Source organism: Ptiloglossa arizonensis, chromosome 9 (assembly GCF_051014685.1).
Source record: "Ptiloglossa arizonensis isolate GNS036 chromosome 9, iyPtiAriz1_principal, whole genome shotgun sequence".
NCBI lineage: Eukaryota > Metazoa > Arthropoda > Insecta > Hymenoptera > Colletidae > Ptiloglossa > Ptiloglossa arizonensis.
Window position 1 is genome coordinate 2,027,109 of NC_135056.1, and position 17,300 is coordinate 2,044,408.

Sequence of the window (17,300 nt, forward strand, 5' to 3'; positions counted from 1 at the left end):
AAATTCGTATTAAATAATATAAAACTCGCTTTTAATATTTCTCAAACAGACTATGATATAAAGGTTCTTCACAAAAATAGTTGTAAAAATGTTTCGCTCATTGCTATGTAGCTCGCGAAATGTAAATTTGTAATCTAAAAAAAGGGTGATTTCAATTACACACATTAATTCGATTATTAGACTGATTTTTTAAAGGTATGTACACTAGACAGCAAGTTTACACTAACAATGAATTTGTGCGTTTCTGTTGATAGAATATGATCGAGTAAAGAAAAGTAAATATGTTTATTCTATGGAATGATTAGTTTTTTTTAAACTGAAATACTATTTTGCTTACTGACATACATCGTAAGTATTCTGTGTAGTGTATGAACTCTTTCATAGACATGCAAATAGAAGTAGTAATAATATTAATATAGAGACTAGAAAACTGAATTTTTTTTAACATAAATGATCGGTCAGATTATTAATATTTTTTGTTTTACTACGTTACTGCCACTATTATTTATATTTCAATTAAAAATATAGTGTGTTGAAAAATTCCGAAAATTAAAAATATGAAATCCCGTTAAAAATTGGTAAATAGATTGTTGTTACTAGTGCATGAACAGCCAATTAGTTGAGCGTTATATCTAGAAAAAGAATATGCCAAATAAAAAATGAAATTAATATTTAAAATTTTCAATTTACATGGTTAAAAAATAACTCAATTACTTTATCGCCAAGAAATTATATAGCATTGTTAAATCTTTTTTTAATTAAGGAACGATATAATAACTACTAGTTACTCTGCAAACATCAGTCTTATACAATATTTCATGAGTAGAGAAAGTCATTAGTTAAAAGTAATATTAAAAATCGTAGAAAAGTCAATTCGATAATGTACTCCTAATTAAGTACTCAATAGGAGCTCTTCCTGTACTTATAAATATGATATTAGATTACATTTGAAGCTATAAAAAGGGCAGTGAATTTTAACTATGTTCTTTTAAAACTTCGATCGTATGTTTTCGAACTAACATTGCTTTGATCTTTTTTTATTTCTTGATTTTGTATCTTATAAAATCTTTCCTTAAGACTTTATTTATTAAATTGCATTGGTTGTATATATAATTTCTATTTAAAATGAATTTTTATTTGCTAAATTTGAATATAATTTATTTCCTCAAATTTATGAAAACAGAATGGATTTGACAAAAGTTTGAAAAGAACACAGCTTTTACATGATCACTGAATTGATTAGAATTCCCATTTTGTAGCAGTTTCATAATCTGTTTCGCCCAAACGCAACGCTCCATTCTTTCCTGCTGCAAGATATCTTCCGTCAGTGTGTTTAATACAAATACGAGAAGGTTCTCGTAGTTCCAAATAAAAACCATTAGATGCTATATCGGAATCCACGTTCACTCCTTCACCATCTGCGTGCCAGTACTTGCCGTTTTGACCTATTTTTAATTTAAAAAAATGTATTAAATAGAATTCCACGTTATGCAAAAAATGATATATTAACTTATAATTATTATTAATACTATAATATAATTGTAACTAAATTATTTTACGAGTGCAATGTATTACAGCAAATCCTGTAATGTTAAACAAAAGATTGTTTTGTAAATATGAATTAAACAAGGAATGTTCAAAAATTTTCGATAAATTAAGGATTAAAAGTTTGAAAGTATAAGACGGTTGATGCTTAACAGGGGTGTTGCGTTTACACATTTTGAAGGAGATTCCATCATTGAAACAAGATTAAAAGATATTTAGTCTTATGAAAGTATGTAGAAAATAACCAGAAGTTTCTATAATTACCAATAACTAATGTTAAACCTTGAATCTAAGCTGTTAGCATGTGTACCATCTTCCATCCATACTTCCAAAATTAAAACAGTTTTTTTGTTAGATAATACTCGTTTTTTAATATATAATGTTTACTAATGGTTCTCTTTATTTACCAACAGATAATTATATTCAATCTGAATATTTCTTGTTTCCTCCAATAGTCTTCATATTTAGAAATGGGCCTTTTCATTTTAAAAAATCTTTATAGATTAAAAAAAATTGATTGGAAGAACTTTTTACCTTTAAAACTAACGATTCCGCGCTCGCATCTCTCCACTCTGATGGTTTCATAGATGGCTTTATTGCATTCTAGTTTTGAACTAGTCGCGCTTTTAGGTCCTACGAATCCTTGTTCACAGCGCAAAACTAAAACAGGCCTATTCATCAAGTAAAAGTAATATTTACTAGCATCTGAATCTGATCCATTTACAGAATCTGCATTGGCATACAGATGTCCAGAGCGTTTGGTTGCTAAGAATTTGCCATTGTTAGCACGTAGAGCCACTGTACCATCTTCTGATTGCCAAATCAAATCAAACAGCGCATTGGAAGAGCGTTTGTGCTCCGATGCCTGAATTCCTCCTCCAGCTTCAAGGCTCCAATAACGATCTTGCATGGTACGTACATACCACCTTTTAGTTACACGATCAAATTCTAGTTGGAAAGTTTCATGCCCAGAGATTTCGTCCTGATTAGCTGTTACATCAACTCCTAAAACAACAATGAATATTATTGCTATTTAAATAGGTATACTATAAAAAAGAACAGAATCTATGATTAAAAGTTAAAAACTAATATAATTTTACTTTTTGGCTAGAGTTACGATATCTTAGATTTTGATATAATGTGAAATCTTGCAAAGTATTTTAAACCTAAGGACACAAAGGAATTTTTTTAAGTGTTTGCTACCTGAAAGTAATTCTATTACGTATAAGTGTTCGAGATCCCAAATGTTTCCAAGCCTTGATTCAGGATTGTTACCAACTTAAAAACCTGAGCATTTACGTAGGAAAAAATTTATATTGGAATAAAATAAAATTTTCAATGGATTCATTTGACAAACAGATTTATATGACAGATAAAAGTACTACATTTATTTGAGAAACTTTTCATCTATACTTTAAAATGTTTTTATCTTACTTTTCATTTTTATTAAGTTGCATAAGTACATTTATTTCATTATTGAATGAATCTAGTTTTCCCGACATGATGAATTTTCTAAAAGCGTTTTTAATTGTTGTTTCATCCTTTAGTATTTTTTCCCTTAAGTAATCCAAATACTTGAAGAAGCAATGGTAATATATCCGTTGGTAACAGGTTTGAAATAGTGGAAGCTTTCCTTCCATGGTGGAACAGGTTCATTTTTTGTATTTATTGTATGTGTATAGCATACTTTTTCGTACATAATTTAAATTTTTTGGCAATATTTGTACACATTTATGGTTTTAACCGATCTTACAAAGAAATAACAAATAATATTAGCTGCAGCCAACAAACCTTGAGAGGGTCCCTTATAGATGGTCCATTTTTTATGCATAAATTTAATTCAATATAAAAAAGAGTCAATCGTATTGTGTATGAGAAAAGAGAATCACACCTCAAAGTACTTCAAGTTTGTTTCTTAATAAATAAGGAACCCCCACTGATTTATCTCTTTTGTTTTTCTAATAAATTTTAAAATGTTGTGAAATTGTTAAACAGTGATTGAGTTTTTCTACAAGCTTTGGTAGAATTCGACCACAATAAGATTCGATTAAAATTATTTAACTCATTTAGATACGGTAACAACTGATGATTTGCTTGACTTTATAATAATTAAAGAATTTCATTAACCTTAAAACTCAATCTTGCCTTTATTTTAGCTCAAATCACTTCTTAATCCTGTTCAAATATTTATACATATATATAGGTGTACTAAAATGCACCACATATCATCAATTGTGCAACTATAGTACAGATCGGAATCAGTACAAAAAGTATTTCAAAGAAAATACTAACTATAGCATACAAGAACAAATAGAATCAGCAGTAATAAATTTCATCTAGGAGCAGGTTAGTTAACCACTAAGCAAGACTCTGCCGAGGTTATCTAACCATTTCTACCGGAGTGGTTGGACGAAGGACAACGCAACTCGGAGGCATGCCCCATATAGGTACATAAGTGTTGTGTCCTGGTGAAGGTAATCGAGGGGCGTAGAGGTGCGCCAGCGTAAGGAAGTACAAGACGTCCGTGATTATCCGCACTGGTTGGGAGTCGCGGGCAGCTCGGTGGCGATTGTATGGGAAGACGACTATGGGCTCGTTGCCTTCGAGCAGTACTTAGCCAATGTAGGGTTAAGCCTTGGGAGGCTCATGCCTCGACCGGTGCTCGTCCTAGGGGATCTTAATTCCAAGTTTGTGGTTTGGGGCTTCCCCAGGACGAATTGAAGGGCCGGATTCCAGAGCGACTGGGTGACAGGTTTCGACGCGGCGACGGGGGGTGGGTCCATATTGGACTTGACGTTTGGATACCTCGGCCTCGCGCGTATGGTGTGTGGATGGGAAGTGGTGGTGAAAGCGAAGACATTATCGATCCATCTGTATATCTGAATGGTCCTGTCTGCCCGTGATACCAGGCGGCACCACCGTCCATCTGAGGGTGGCACTCCACCGCGCAGATAGGCACTTCAGCGCCTTGACAAGGACGCCTTCACAGCATCTGCTCTCGCGGATTACCTGGTCGCAGCAAGAGGCCAAGCTGTCCGAACTGGAGGAGGAGGTGGCTCGACTCAGGCGCACCGTCGCCAGCATTTGTAACGCGGCGATGACTCGGGTCGGTCCGGGATTTCCTTGTCAGGCTGTGTACTAATAGTCAAGCGAAATCGCGGATTTGAGGACCGCGTGTGTCCGGACCCGTAAGCCAGTACATCCACGCACGCTGCCGCCTCGGCTGCCTTGATGACGACGGCGTGCAGACGACAGTGGCAACGCACGCTGGGCTCTGCAGATCTTCATCAAAAGGGCCAAGACCCATTGTTGGAAAGAACTCCTCGAGACCCTCGAGACCCTCGAGCAAGATCCATGAGGACCCCTATATAAGGCGGTGTTGAACAATCTCCGCCCATGGGCGCCCCCAATAATCATCGAGGATCTCGACCCTCAGCTCCTGAGGGACGTGGTTAACTCGCTCTTCCCCATAGTGGGTGATGGCGAGTCACGTCCCTTGGCGGACTCGACCCTTAGCTCCTGAGGGACGTGGTTAACTCGCTCTTCCCCATAGTGGGTGATGGCGAGTCACGTCCCTTGGCGGACTCGACCACCTGGTTCGCCGAGCTGGGAGTGATAGTTGAGGAGCTGGCCGCAGCCATCCGAAAGTTTGGGCTGAAGAACTCCACCCTGAGTCCTGACGAAGTGTCTAGCTGGGTCTGGGTCTTGGCGTCCCAGGGCGTCCTCGGTGACGGCTTCCAGTAGCTGTTTGATCGCTGCTTTGAGACCGGGTGATTCCCCTTCACTTGGAAGATGACCCGAAGGTCCTGTGGAAGGACCTGCGTAATCTTCTGGAGAGAGTGCTGGTGGCCTGCACCGTCGGACACATGTCGCGAGGTGGATCCGATCTGACTCGATGGGATTCGCGGTTGAGGTGGGGGTGGAAGGAAGCCCCAATCTCAAGCGGCCAACTCCGGATACCTGCCGACCCCTTACAGTATCTACAGTAGACGAAATTCCTATAAGAACACTATGATTTTTTGTCAAATATTCCTTTATTTTATAAACGGCTGGCATTGGTACGAGAAAATCTTTCGGCAACCACTGCATCATTACTGAGATATAGTAAATGTAAAAAAAATTGTAGCTCAAAGCTTGGTAAACCGAGACTTTAATACACTGACAGAAACAATGACGGAATTTGTATAAGAACAGTAAGTTTTCCACAGTTTTGTTTCATCGTTGACAGAAGAAACATCGGTATCGTCTCACTAAGAGAGAGTATTGATATCGAAATACAATGTTCATACAATACCGTTAAATAATTCGACGGCATATTATAGTGCCGCTGGGGAAAGTTTTGTCTTTCCAGGAGAGAGCAATAATAGATGCATATCAGGATGCACAAAATTCTCTATTCGAGAAATTACAAAAAGAAATCAATAAATCTAGCACCTGTGTATATAACTACTTGAAATTAGGTATTAATTATGAAAAAAACCACTATTCCGAAGGCAATAGAAAATTAACTAGGTGTGATCATTCTCGTGTTTTTAAAGAAATTATGAATAATATTAGAACTGGCGCTCAAGTAAAAACAGATCTCCAACTACCTGTAACTATACGAAAGAATAGTCGAAGAATGGAAGGATGTCATATTTTCGGATGAGAAAAAGTTTAACCTTGACTGCCTAAACGAATACAAATGTTATTGGCATGACTTAAGGAAAGATAAAACCATAAGCATGAGAAGAAATTTTGATGGTGGAAGTTTTTATGGTTTGGGTAGCATTTAGTTATAATTCGAAAACACCAATTTGTAAAATTTCGATAAGGATGAATGCAGAAAAGTATATTAATCCTTTGGAAGATATTTTGATTTTATTATATTTATTAAAGATCATTATGAAAATAATGGTATATTTCAACAAGATAACGCTGCGGTACATAATTCAAGTGGCAAATCTTGAAGTGGTCATCCTCTCGTTCTTCAAATCTAAATCCAGAGGAGAACTTGTGGGGAATTTTATCACGTGTAGTATATAAAAATGGAAAGCAATACAATAACATTAAAAAGCTAGAGACTGCAATAAGATATGGATGGAAAAAAATTCAAAAAAATAACATTAAAGAAACTAATTAATAGTATGAAAAATAGGATATTTGATACAATTAAGAACAGTGGTGGTAGTATTAGTTATTAATTTTTCAATTCTTAGTTCTCTATGACAAATTTAAAAGACCGTTCTTATACAAATTTCGCCATATTTCTGTTTGTAAAATTGTAATACTTTGTTTACGACAAAAATAAACTATTTCTTTTAGATTTATATATTCCTTTTTCAGTTTCTATTACCTCTTAATTTTTCCCTAGCATTTCTTTCATTATAGCATTAAAATTATTTAAATTATTATTAAAGATCACGGTGTTCTTATAGAAATTTTATCCACTGTAGACTTACTCGAGTAAGGCGACTCTGTCCGGGTAAAGCAGCTCTGTCCGGGTCGACTTACACTTCGACCTCCTCGTAGCATTTACTATGGAGTTTATATTAAAACTTAAAAAAGTGAAGGGAAAGAGACCAAGGCTCGAAGTGTGGCGACGGAGGGGGTACCTGTACCCGCCTCGATACCGGTGGAACAAAACGCTGTCTTGTCCTTGGCAGTTCTTGCCGTAAAGAGAAGCAAGGAAGAGTACTACAGAGAAGCGGAAAGTGGAGACAACTATCTCCGCGTCCGCTGCTCGTACGATACGAAGCGAGGAGGACCTCAGAGACAAGGATAATGCCGACGTATCCTCTTGTATTGCCTCGTCCCTGAAATCAATCGAAAAAGTGACAACTCTCTTACGAGGGTTGAGTGCCACTACTCAAGCCATGAGGATGACGATGGAGAGGGCATATTGGGTTCTCCAGGAGTCCTGGATATTACTAACGCCTAGCTTCGGTCACGATTAGCGGACATGAAGGAACAATTGAAACATTCACCGGTGGGGACACCCTTCGGGATCGTCGCCTCTGTCACCCGTTCCTGGATACGTTTGTGGGAGAGTTGCGACAGATGTCCTTTCCGCCGCGAAGAGCTCAACGCTCCTCATAGACGTCAAAATAGCTGTCATAATGGCTGCACTCAGGGTCAAAATACGGAGGGACCTACGCCCGACCTCGGGAGCGCTTGCTCAGGCGGGTGACTACCTCCAGGCGCCGACTGGCCTCCGGAACTTTCAAGGGGCACGAAGCGTGTGTCGGTGGACGTTGCTGGCATTAGAGCGGCAGGGCTTGTGAAGCCAAAAGGCCAGCTCACCGTGGCCCCTTCTAAGACCAAAAGCGGTACTACAAAAGCTGCTGCTGCTGCAGGAGAAAGGAATCCGCCAGCAGCCGTATTGGTGCCACTACTGCTGCTGTTGCCGCCGTCGCCACCCCTAACCGCGGTGGCGTAGACGGAATTACTTCACCGAAAAGCGAAAAATATGGCCAAAAAGGCCGTCCGGCTGCCACTATTGCCTTCCCCGGTGGAGTTGGTACTGTGGCGATTGTTAGAAAGCAGAAGGCAAAGGGCGAAGCGGAAAGCCAAGCCCCGTCTAGGTCGCCCCTCAAAGATGGCAGCGATAACGCTAATCCCGTCCCTGAAGGGGATTCTCACATAAAACGCGATGAGAACGCCTAAGTCGAAAATCGAGATCGCGTAGGTGCGACCGAAGCGCACGGTGACCAGAACTCTCATCCTAGGTATCCCCAATCCTGATGGCGGGATTAAGGTAGACCGTCTCGCTCAACGAATGAGCGAGGTTTTGGCGGTTCAGGTTGTCCGAGTCGCCCGGCCCACGTAGCACGTGGAGCTACGCGTGAATGGGCTGGATAACTCGATCGTCCAGGATGAGGTTATCCGGGCGTTTGCCAGAGTAAGGGCTTGCACGGAGAGGGTCATATAGGTCGGAGAAATCCAATTGCCCCCCTTCGGCCTAGAGTCGGCTTGGACCTGATACCTTCTCTTTGCTGCCTGTAAGACGGCAAAGGTCGGGAGATTGGTGGTGATATGAGGGCACAGAGAATTGGGGGGGGGGGGGGGGGGGGGGTAAAAAACTGTGCACCTCTCTTCCGATAGAAGAGGCGAGCATTGAGATTCGGGCCGGCCTGGAGTGGCGACACGCTGTCACAGGCACGGGAAGGACGCCTGGAAGAGGCGGGGATGTCGGTAAATAATGGCTTTCCGGCTCTTCCTCCAGACTAACCTCAACCACTGTCGCACGACACAGATTTAACCCTTTGCGGACGAGCGCCGCATATATGCGTTTTACGCAAATCATCAAATTGGCCGAAGAACTCGTATATACGTTTGGCGAAAACAGTTGATAGAGCCGAGAAACGCATATATGTGTCCCACCTAAATGCATGTCGATGGCCGAGGTTAAGCAGAAATATGCGCTGGTAATTTTAAATGACTATCGCGGCAGGAGCTCGGCACCACGGTACGGTTCACTTTGAACCGTCCCGTCCGCAAAGGGTTAATGTGCCAAGTTCTCATGAAGCGTGCTGTGCGATTTGTCACTGTCGGTGTTGGAGGGGGGGGGGGGGGGCTACGTGTCGCCCAGCTGCGATATCGTTGCCTTCGATCAGTACCTGGCCGGGGTGGGGTCGTGCCTCGTGCAGCTCGCGACTCGGCCGGTGCTCGTCCTGGGGAACTTCAACTCCAGATCTGTGGGTTCGGGATCCTCCAGGACCAATCGAAGGAGCGTGACCCTGGGCGACTGGTTGGCGGACTTCGATTTTCGGCTTATTAACCGAGGGTAGGAGCTGACGTGTATGCGACGTGGGGAAGGGTCCATAGTGGAAACTGGGGCTGATTTTTCGTTGCCGGGCACTTGGAAAGTAGCTCGAATGGTCCTCCTCCAGAAGGAAAGCAGGCTTGTGAACTAGACGTCTGTCTACCGATCCATTTTTCTACTCCACAATGCGGGTAAGTTGTTGGAAAGAGTGCTGGGGACCCGCATTGTCGAGCACCTGTTGCATGGTGGGCCCGATCTGGTTGACTGTCAGTTCGGGTTTGGGAGGGACGGTCCACGATAGTCGCCATTGGTTGCGTCCGATCCCTCTTGGTCGATCGTCTCCAAGACTATAGGTTGGCACTGGCGGTGTCGTTAGACATCACCAATGCCTTTAACCCTTCAGGTACGGTCTCCGTACGCTGTACCTGTGTCGGTACGCCGTACCGTTCTACGTGTTCTTGCTAACGGCTAGAGCTAGTATGTTGGACCGACCCACTCTTATCTTCTGTATATAAAAGGTTTGTATATTAAGGTGGCTAAATTTTTAGAATTGTTTATACTAAGAGCACACCGTTCGATGCGTGACTACAGTATCGAAAGTAAAAGAATGCAGAAATGGTAGTGACTAAAAATTGATTAACTTGGGTTATAACTTTTGATTTCTTTTTTTGTCAGGTTAACGGAAGGACTTTAAAAATCATTATTGCCGTTGATGAACTGCATGTATTTAATATGTAATCTATATATATTAATATTTTATATCTTTTATAATTTTGTTATCTTTATATATTTTATAACTAATATTATTAATATTACTAATTTTGTAGTAAATATTGTTATACCTTTCAGGCATTATATACTAAAGATGTATTAATAGAATGAAGATAAAAGATATAACTTACTAGGAACTATACAAATCAACGAAAAACACGCATCAACCGCTAGGATAGAAACGTAGAGTTCTCTGTAGTACCTGAAGGGTTAATATCCTTACTGCAGAGTCTCTGCCGGGGCTCTTGTTATGGAACATCGGACATGATACCATTCTGCGAGCTGAAGACCTTCCCAACGGCATCAGTTTAACATGTTATGCGGACATGTTGGTACTGGCCGTCGGGGAGGATTGAAGGAGGTTCATTCAGCGAGCCGAGGACGAACCGATGTTCGGCTAGCAGACTGTGCGGACTGTCTGACCACTTTTACTGGAGTGGCTAAGCAGAGGTTATGGCTCACTCACCTTCCGTATGGTGCAGGTGCTGTCCGGGCATGGTTGCTTCGGGCGGTACCTGCGCCGTATAGGGAAAGAGGCGACGACGCACTGCTGGCACTGTCCAGTGGACCAAGACAGCCGGACTTATTACACTCTGGAGGTATGCCCCGCCTGGGCAGGTGAGCACCACTAATATTTTAGCGCTTCGATGCTTTAATTTTTAAATCGCATGTTCAGATCGAAATTGTGGCCCTCACGATCACCGGATTTAAATCCGCTTGATGTTTTCCTTTGGGATGCGGTAAAGGCATTAGTATATAAATTGGGTACGCAAGAAAGGATTATACCGGAATTGAAAGCGCGTATAAACGAAGCCTTCCATAAATTACGATGTAAGTCAGGTTTCATCAATGGATCCGCTACAATACAAAAGCCAGGCTCAAATGTGTTTGCAAAATAATGGTAGCCATATTGAAATTTGAGCACAATTCGTATTAATAAGAATGTAGTTTAAACAATTAAAAAGGGCACATAGAGTTCTATAGCTTTTTCCTTGTACAAAGAGACGATATCCTCATGCTACCATAATGCATTCAGACTAGAATACGAATACGAAACAGTGCCGTCGAATACCTTGTAGGCAAACGTTAGATGTAGTATGCAGCGGTGATGCTCAAGAGACTTTAAATGAAACTAAGATAAAATATGATTGTAAACATGGTCAGAAAGCAACACGAGAGATCCACGTTTGTGAGACACTAGTTGAAAGGATTTATGGTGTTATGCTCCCGAGTTGGGAGCAGAGATTGCGATAATAAGATGAATATTTCGAATCGAAATAAACGAAGAATATTTCAATCGAGGATAAACAAGAGAGCAATATAGTATTTTAAAAGTGCCTATATTGTAAAAATATCCAAATGATAAATAAAATCATAAATGTGAAAAATAACAGTTGAGATGACGCAAAGACAATGACCCAGATGTCGTTGACAATGCTTAAAATTGTGCTATTGAGAGTAGAAGAGAATTTCATTGTCTTTTTATTGTTAATCGTATAAAAATTCAAAATTTCGTCTGGTATAGATAATGGACTGACTAAGTCCTCGGTAGCATGGAAGAGCTTTAAGTCAGGTCATTGACAAATAGAAGAAAAAAAGAATAATGAAAACATTCAAAAATATCGTTAATGAATAGTTAAAAAGTTATGGATAGACATACGAACCATATAAAATACATGAAGTTACTTTAATGATATTAGAGAATGAACTATTGAATTTAATAATTTGCTACCTATTCGAAATGAAGCTAGTAAGTTCTACCAGAAGATTATCAGATATTTCATATCTTTTTAATTTTACATTGAGTGTCAAGTGCTTTTTTGCAGCCACTATTAGCATCTACTGATAAACAGATTTCAAAAATTGTGTAAAACTATTAGTAGTAGAAGTACCGTCATTTATTACAATGTGATAGGCAAACATGGTAGATGGACGAGTATTAGGTTTTCTGAGAGATTGAATAGAATTCCAGAAAGTTTTAACATTAGTTGATAAATTACGCTCAATTCAACTAGTATAGTTTAGTCAGCATTGATATGATAACAATGAAAAAAAATAACAGTAGTTCTTCCACTACGATTTAAATTAGCAACGGATTTAGACAAATACTCAATCATTAACAAATGATTCGACAAAGATACTTGCATGGCAATCAATAGACCATTGCCCACACTGCGATTACCAAACAACAAATTTTTGTCATATCTGGCTTTTGAAAGCCAGAAGTTCGGAACTGTTAATGTCATTGTTTGGACAAATTTCGACTAGAATAATAATTTTATAGTATTTTTTAGTATATACTTCGGCAAATTCAGTTTCAAATTCAATCCCTTGCCGTTGTGATAAAATAATAAATAGAGGAAATCTAATTTCAAAAATTTTAATATCTGGTAGCGTGACCCGATTTCATAATTGTAAGCACTCCTTTTACGAACCGGACAGTTTTATTTAGGTCATCAATTGCGTGAAAACGATTTAATTCAGTTCGTAAAACCCGAAGATGGGCTGATAAATACTACATCCTTGTAGTTTTTTGGTTTTGAAAAATGGTAATAATGTCATCTTTGGATTTGAAGATAACTCTGACGGGTCTACATCGATCACGATATCTGGATCCAGTGCGAGAAACCGGAATAAAAGATATTCCAGGAAGATACGCTTGATTAAAAATGCCAGCGACTCGTTGAGCGTTACAATTATTTGTAATTGAAGGGTTATCATTACGTGAGGAATTTCGTAATATAACCGATTCTTCTAAGTTAATAAAAAGAATATTGAGTGACCTCCGTTAGCGATGTCGGCTATGATGTTCTCTTTTTATGATTCATTAGCTGTAAACGATGAGAGATTGAGACATTATTTTCTAAGACGCTGATTGTTTTTGATATTGTCAATTTAATTTCAGCTTTCACTTTGTTGATGACGTCTAATATTTTTTTTCACGGGCTGCAATTTTGTCGATAAAATTTCTTCTCTGCCCTTCTTGAAGATCAAACGAAACTTTTCGATGAGCTAAGCATCGCAAAAATAACATGGACAAAAAGGAGAGAGAGCAAGATTGAGTTAACATATCAGACAATCCACGAATTAGCTGTCGTGATGATTATGTATAGTGCAATTTAAATACCATGTTAAGTGATGTCACATAACTCGCAGTTAACAGTATACAGAAAACAGTAAAAAATAAAGTACTTGATTTGACATATTTGTAAACTAGAATATGCATTTTAACCCATTATGAAACAAGAAATTCGATAATCACATTTCAAGTAAATATATTGAGCAATAATTACGCCGCACATGCTTAGGTTTGCAATATCTTATAAGATTTAAAATAGTCCTTTAAAGATTGCAAGACAGAGTACCTTGAACCTTTCTTTTATCTGTAAGCTTTTTTAAAAGCTTATTGAAAGTTACGAATCTCTACTTAAGAAAATGTATTTAAATGCATAAAATAAAATACATAAATATAAATCGTGTTAAAAAAGAAACTTAGTTGTCTTCCAAAGTACAAGAACCCATACTCTAAGAAAATGATTTTTTTTTTTTAACACTGTTGAAATTTTGCTACGAATTTTATATCACATTTTCTTAGATAAGCACTAAAGAGCTCATACCAAAATAAAAAAAATGAAGGTGAGTCATTTTATATATGAAGCTTAAGAAGAAAGAATTTCTCAATGTTTCGGATAGTTCAATTGACTAACGATTTTTTTTCTTTGTTTAAAAAACTACTAGCATTGAATTTGAACAAATAAGAATACCTTGTTTCACGGAAACGTATCGTTGATTTAGAGCAGCAACAAACGAAGCTTGTGGTAGTGATTCTTCCAAGGAGAATAATTCATCCCGTGTTACTGTTGTTGATCTTGATTTTAGTACAGCCTTGCTTCCAATAGGTGCCAAATACGCTCCATACAAGTCTCTAATCAATGAAAATTAAAATCATTGTAATGCATTGAAATAATTTTAAAGATTCTTTCTTTTTATTATTATACTCTTCAAGATGATTAGAGAATCACTTAATAAAATATTTATCATTTTATAAAACAAAGATCTACAAAGTCCGATCAACGGACCAACCCGATCTTTTCATTCAGTACATCTAACTCACTAAATAATGTTAGAAATATATTCAATAATCCGTAGATACAATTGCAATCATATTTGCTTTGTTCACAATTTTAACCAAATAATACAAGAACATTTTACAAAAATATGACATTCAACTCCAAATACAGTACTTCCTCGCTTCAAGGTGAAAAATCAGGTCTGCCAGCTACATCAGACGTGGTAGGATATAAACAGGCTACTCGGAAAAAGAGTAAATGAGATTTAATATCGAGAATAAGCGAAATAGAGCAATAACGAGGCTAGTGACAGAATCTTGAAAACGATACAGAATTGCTCGCTACGCTCTATGAAAGTAGTAATTATTTTATTTATATTAATAGGGTTTTAAAAATATAAAATAAATATTTAAAAAAATTCAACAATTGTATTAGTTTTTTGTTTATTTTTAAGTTTGATTTAATAGTAAATTGAATAATAATTTCATTTAATTGATTTGAAACAATTAATTTTAATATAGGTAATTGTTTTTTAATTTAGTTTTATTTTCATATTATATTGTTTTTTTTAAATAGGAGAAATACGTTTATCATCAGGTTATTATTTAATGTCTTATACATTATTTTTTTCTTCGGCATTATTTTTATTTACATTTTATTTCAATAATAAGTGTTATATTATTAATATAATAGAGATAACAGAGACAATACAGTTAAATTTAAATTTAATTATTTATATTTTATGATTAATTATTAAAAGCTCACGTAGAAGCTTCAGTTTTTGGTTCAATAATTTTAGCTTCAATTGATTGAAATTAGGAACTTATGGATTAATTTGAATTATATTAATTCTTGTAAAGAATTCTTTAAAGAATTATTTAAGAATTTATATTTTAATGTTTTATTTAATTGATAATTTTAAGATTGTTATTTACGATAAGTTGATTTAAAGTTTGAGTAACTTATTTTTCCATAGTACATATAGGATTATCAATTTTTTATATGTTTAGATTTTTGGAGTTGGTTTATTTTGATTAAAATTTTTTGAAGTTAGTCCGAACACGATTTCATTCGGAAGCGCGCGTCATTGCGAATATCAGAAAGTCATGTTTCGACGTATGTATTTTCATTAAGAAAACTTCACCGAATCAATGAAAGCACTGCGACAAAGATGTAATGAAAAACATAAATATTTGAAGTTTCATTACATGATGAAATTCAATGGAACTTGCGACAAAGAATGTTCACGGTAGTTACTCAGCTGCTGTCAGTGCAGTTATCGGCCTTTGGAGTTTACGACTCTCTGTGACTTGAAAAAAAAACCCTGAAACCGAATGAAAGATGATAATCTGATAACTATTATGCAACCTGCTCTAATTTTATCGAATCTAAATATTGAATAGTTTGCTTTTAAGATCCGAAGTCAGTTTATCGTATGATTCTTCGATTTCAAAATGCTAATAAAAGGCACATTAATAAATTTTTATATTGGTTACGTATATACATTATTCCTTTCCTTCTGTACCGTTTTAGCTTGTAGGATTCCGGTCAATATTTCTAAACATTTACATTTTATTTTTTATTATTTCTTTATTTTATTGTTAATTGATTTAGGCGGTAGCCTATTACAATCTTGTGTTATACATATGTGTTTAGAGTACCGTGATATTCTAGAGTGTTAACAAATATATAATATATGATTTGAAATTGAAACTATGACTAAGAAAAATCTTTGGTTAAGCGATTTTCAGTTCCATTGCGTCTTGGTGTTTATTACGAATTCTTCTAGATATAATGCTCTGATTCTTATTGCACTATTCGTAAAGTGGTGTTATTCGTAAAGTATTGTATCCTCTTTACGTCATCTTCGGTCCCGGATTTAAGGGTCTTTATGATACAGTCGTACTTGAGGTTATGCGGTCTGAATTCGTCGTGGATCGGATATTCTCCTATTATATGCTTTATCGATTCTCAAGCATTATTATTGCCCAGGTGACATATGTTTTCTTTCTTAATATGCTAAGTCTTTGCGTCTTACTCTCCATACGCTCCTTCCTGCTAATCTTAGTTAGGCGAATGTTCTTTTGTATCTTATTGCAATATTCAATTTCAGGTATTCCTCCGGTTTTCTTCTTGAGAATTCCTTTATATTTTGATAAATAGGCTGTATAAAGAGTTCTCTACTCTAGTTTTGTCATGTTGGAAGAGCATTTCTTTCATTTTTCCAGTATTGTTCTTACTTGGGTAAACCAGTTTCTTTCCGGGTCTGGAATTCTTGTATCCATGCTCATAAGCTTTTCCAGGCATCTTTTGGGAAATCTCTTGTCCTTCATATTTAATATTCTGAGCCAATAATTGAGAATTCTTTTAATTATTTCATATTCCAGGTTTACTCTGTCAACTTCTATTCTGATCATGTAGCCTGGAGTGTTTTTTGGTATATTTAAGAGCCTTTTAAAGAATTCTGTCTGTACTTTTTCCACTTCTTTCAGATATCTGATCTCCCATATGCTAATTCCATAAAATAGAATTGACCGAGTTACCGAGTCAAAGAGTTTGTTTGCCGCTTTCCAACTAGTGCATTTTGAGATAACTAACGATTTCCATATAGCTCCGATCGCTATTCTTGCCTTTGATATGATGAGTTTTACTTCCTTTGAAAAGGTTCCTGTGGATGTAAAAATTGTTCCTAAGTAGGAGTAGCTTTTCACATATTCTATTGTTTTTCCATTATACTAAACCTATTTCTTCTTGGTTTGCTTTCCTGATCAATTGCATGGTAATATCTCCGCCTCCTCGGTGTTAACTTCGATCTGATTTTCTCTGTAGTATTCTTCTAATGTTTTCAGCTTGTCCTGTAAGTCGATGAGGTTATTAGCTGTGATTATCAAATCGTCTGCAAAGAGGAAAAGTTCCATGTTTTTGATCACTCCAGTATGGCCATGTTGTGCGAAAAATTTGTCGATGTCATATAAGATTATCAAGAATATGGTGGGACTCAGTGTGTCTCCTTATAGTACTTCTTTTGTGATGTCAATTCTATTTATTTGTGTGGATCCTGATTTTACTCTAGTATTAGCTTTTTCATAAATCCTTTTGATTGTGTTTATCATTTGGTAGCTGACACCCACACGTGTGTTGGATCGAGTCGAAGGCCTTTCTGAAATCAA

At 37.2% G+C, this 17,300-nt stretch overlaps 3 protein-coding genes across 4 annotated transcripts in view; all 3 read right to left on the bottom strand.

The window, feature by feature from the left end:
* Positions 1–708: 708 nt before the first annotated feature.
* The window catches only part of Singed (fascin domain-containing protein singed), a 75,354-nt gene continuing 58,762 nt past the window's right edge, over positions 709–17,300 (bottom strand). For both annotated transcript variants that reach the window (XM_076320915.1, XM_076320914.1), the window contains exons 6-8: positions 13,825–13,985; positions 2,080–2,550; positions 709–1,445 (exon numbers count right to left, since the gene is read on the bottom strand). In XM_076320915.1, coding sequence (XP_076177030.1) covers positions 1,240–1,445; positions 2,080–2,550; positions 13,825–13,985 — 838 coding nt within the window. In that variant the 3' untranslated portion in view covers positions 709–1,239. The remainder of the gene's footprint in view (positions 1,446–2,079; positions 2,551–13,824; positions 13,986–17,300) is intronic.
* Positions 3,434–9,949, bottom strand: LOC143151607 (uncharacterized). Its single transcript, XM_076320932.1, has 3 exons — positions 9,144–9,949; positions 6,987–8,523; positions 3,434–5,525 (listed from the first exon to the last, which is right to left on the bottom strand). Exons 2-3 carry the CDS (start codon positions 7,057–7,059, stop codon positions 5,113–5,115), a joined length of 486 nt encoding a protein of 161 aa, XP_076177047.1. The 5' UTR covers positions 7,060–8,523; positions 9,144–9,949; the 3' UTR covers positions 3,434–5,112.
* On the bottom strand, positions 16,347–17,011 carry LOC143151606 (uncharacterized). Its single transcript, XM_076320931.1, has 2 exons — positions 16,872–17,011; positions 16,347–16,798 (listed from the first exon to the last, which is right to left on the bottom strand). Exons 1-2 carry the CDS (start codon positions 16,906–16,908, stop codon positions 16,347–16,349), a joined length of 489 nt encoding a protein of 162 aa, XP_076177046.1. The 5' UTR covers positions 16,909–17,011.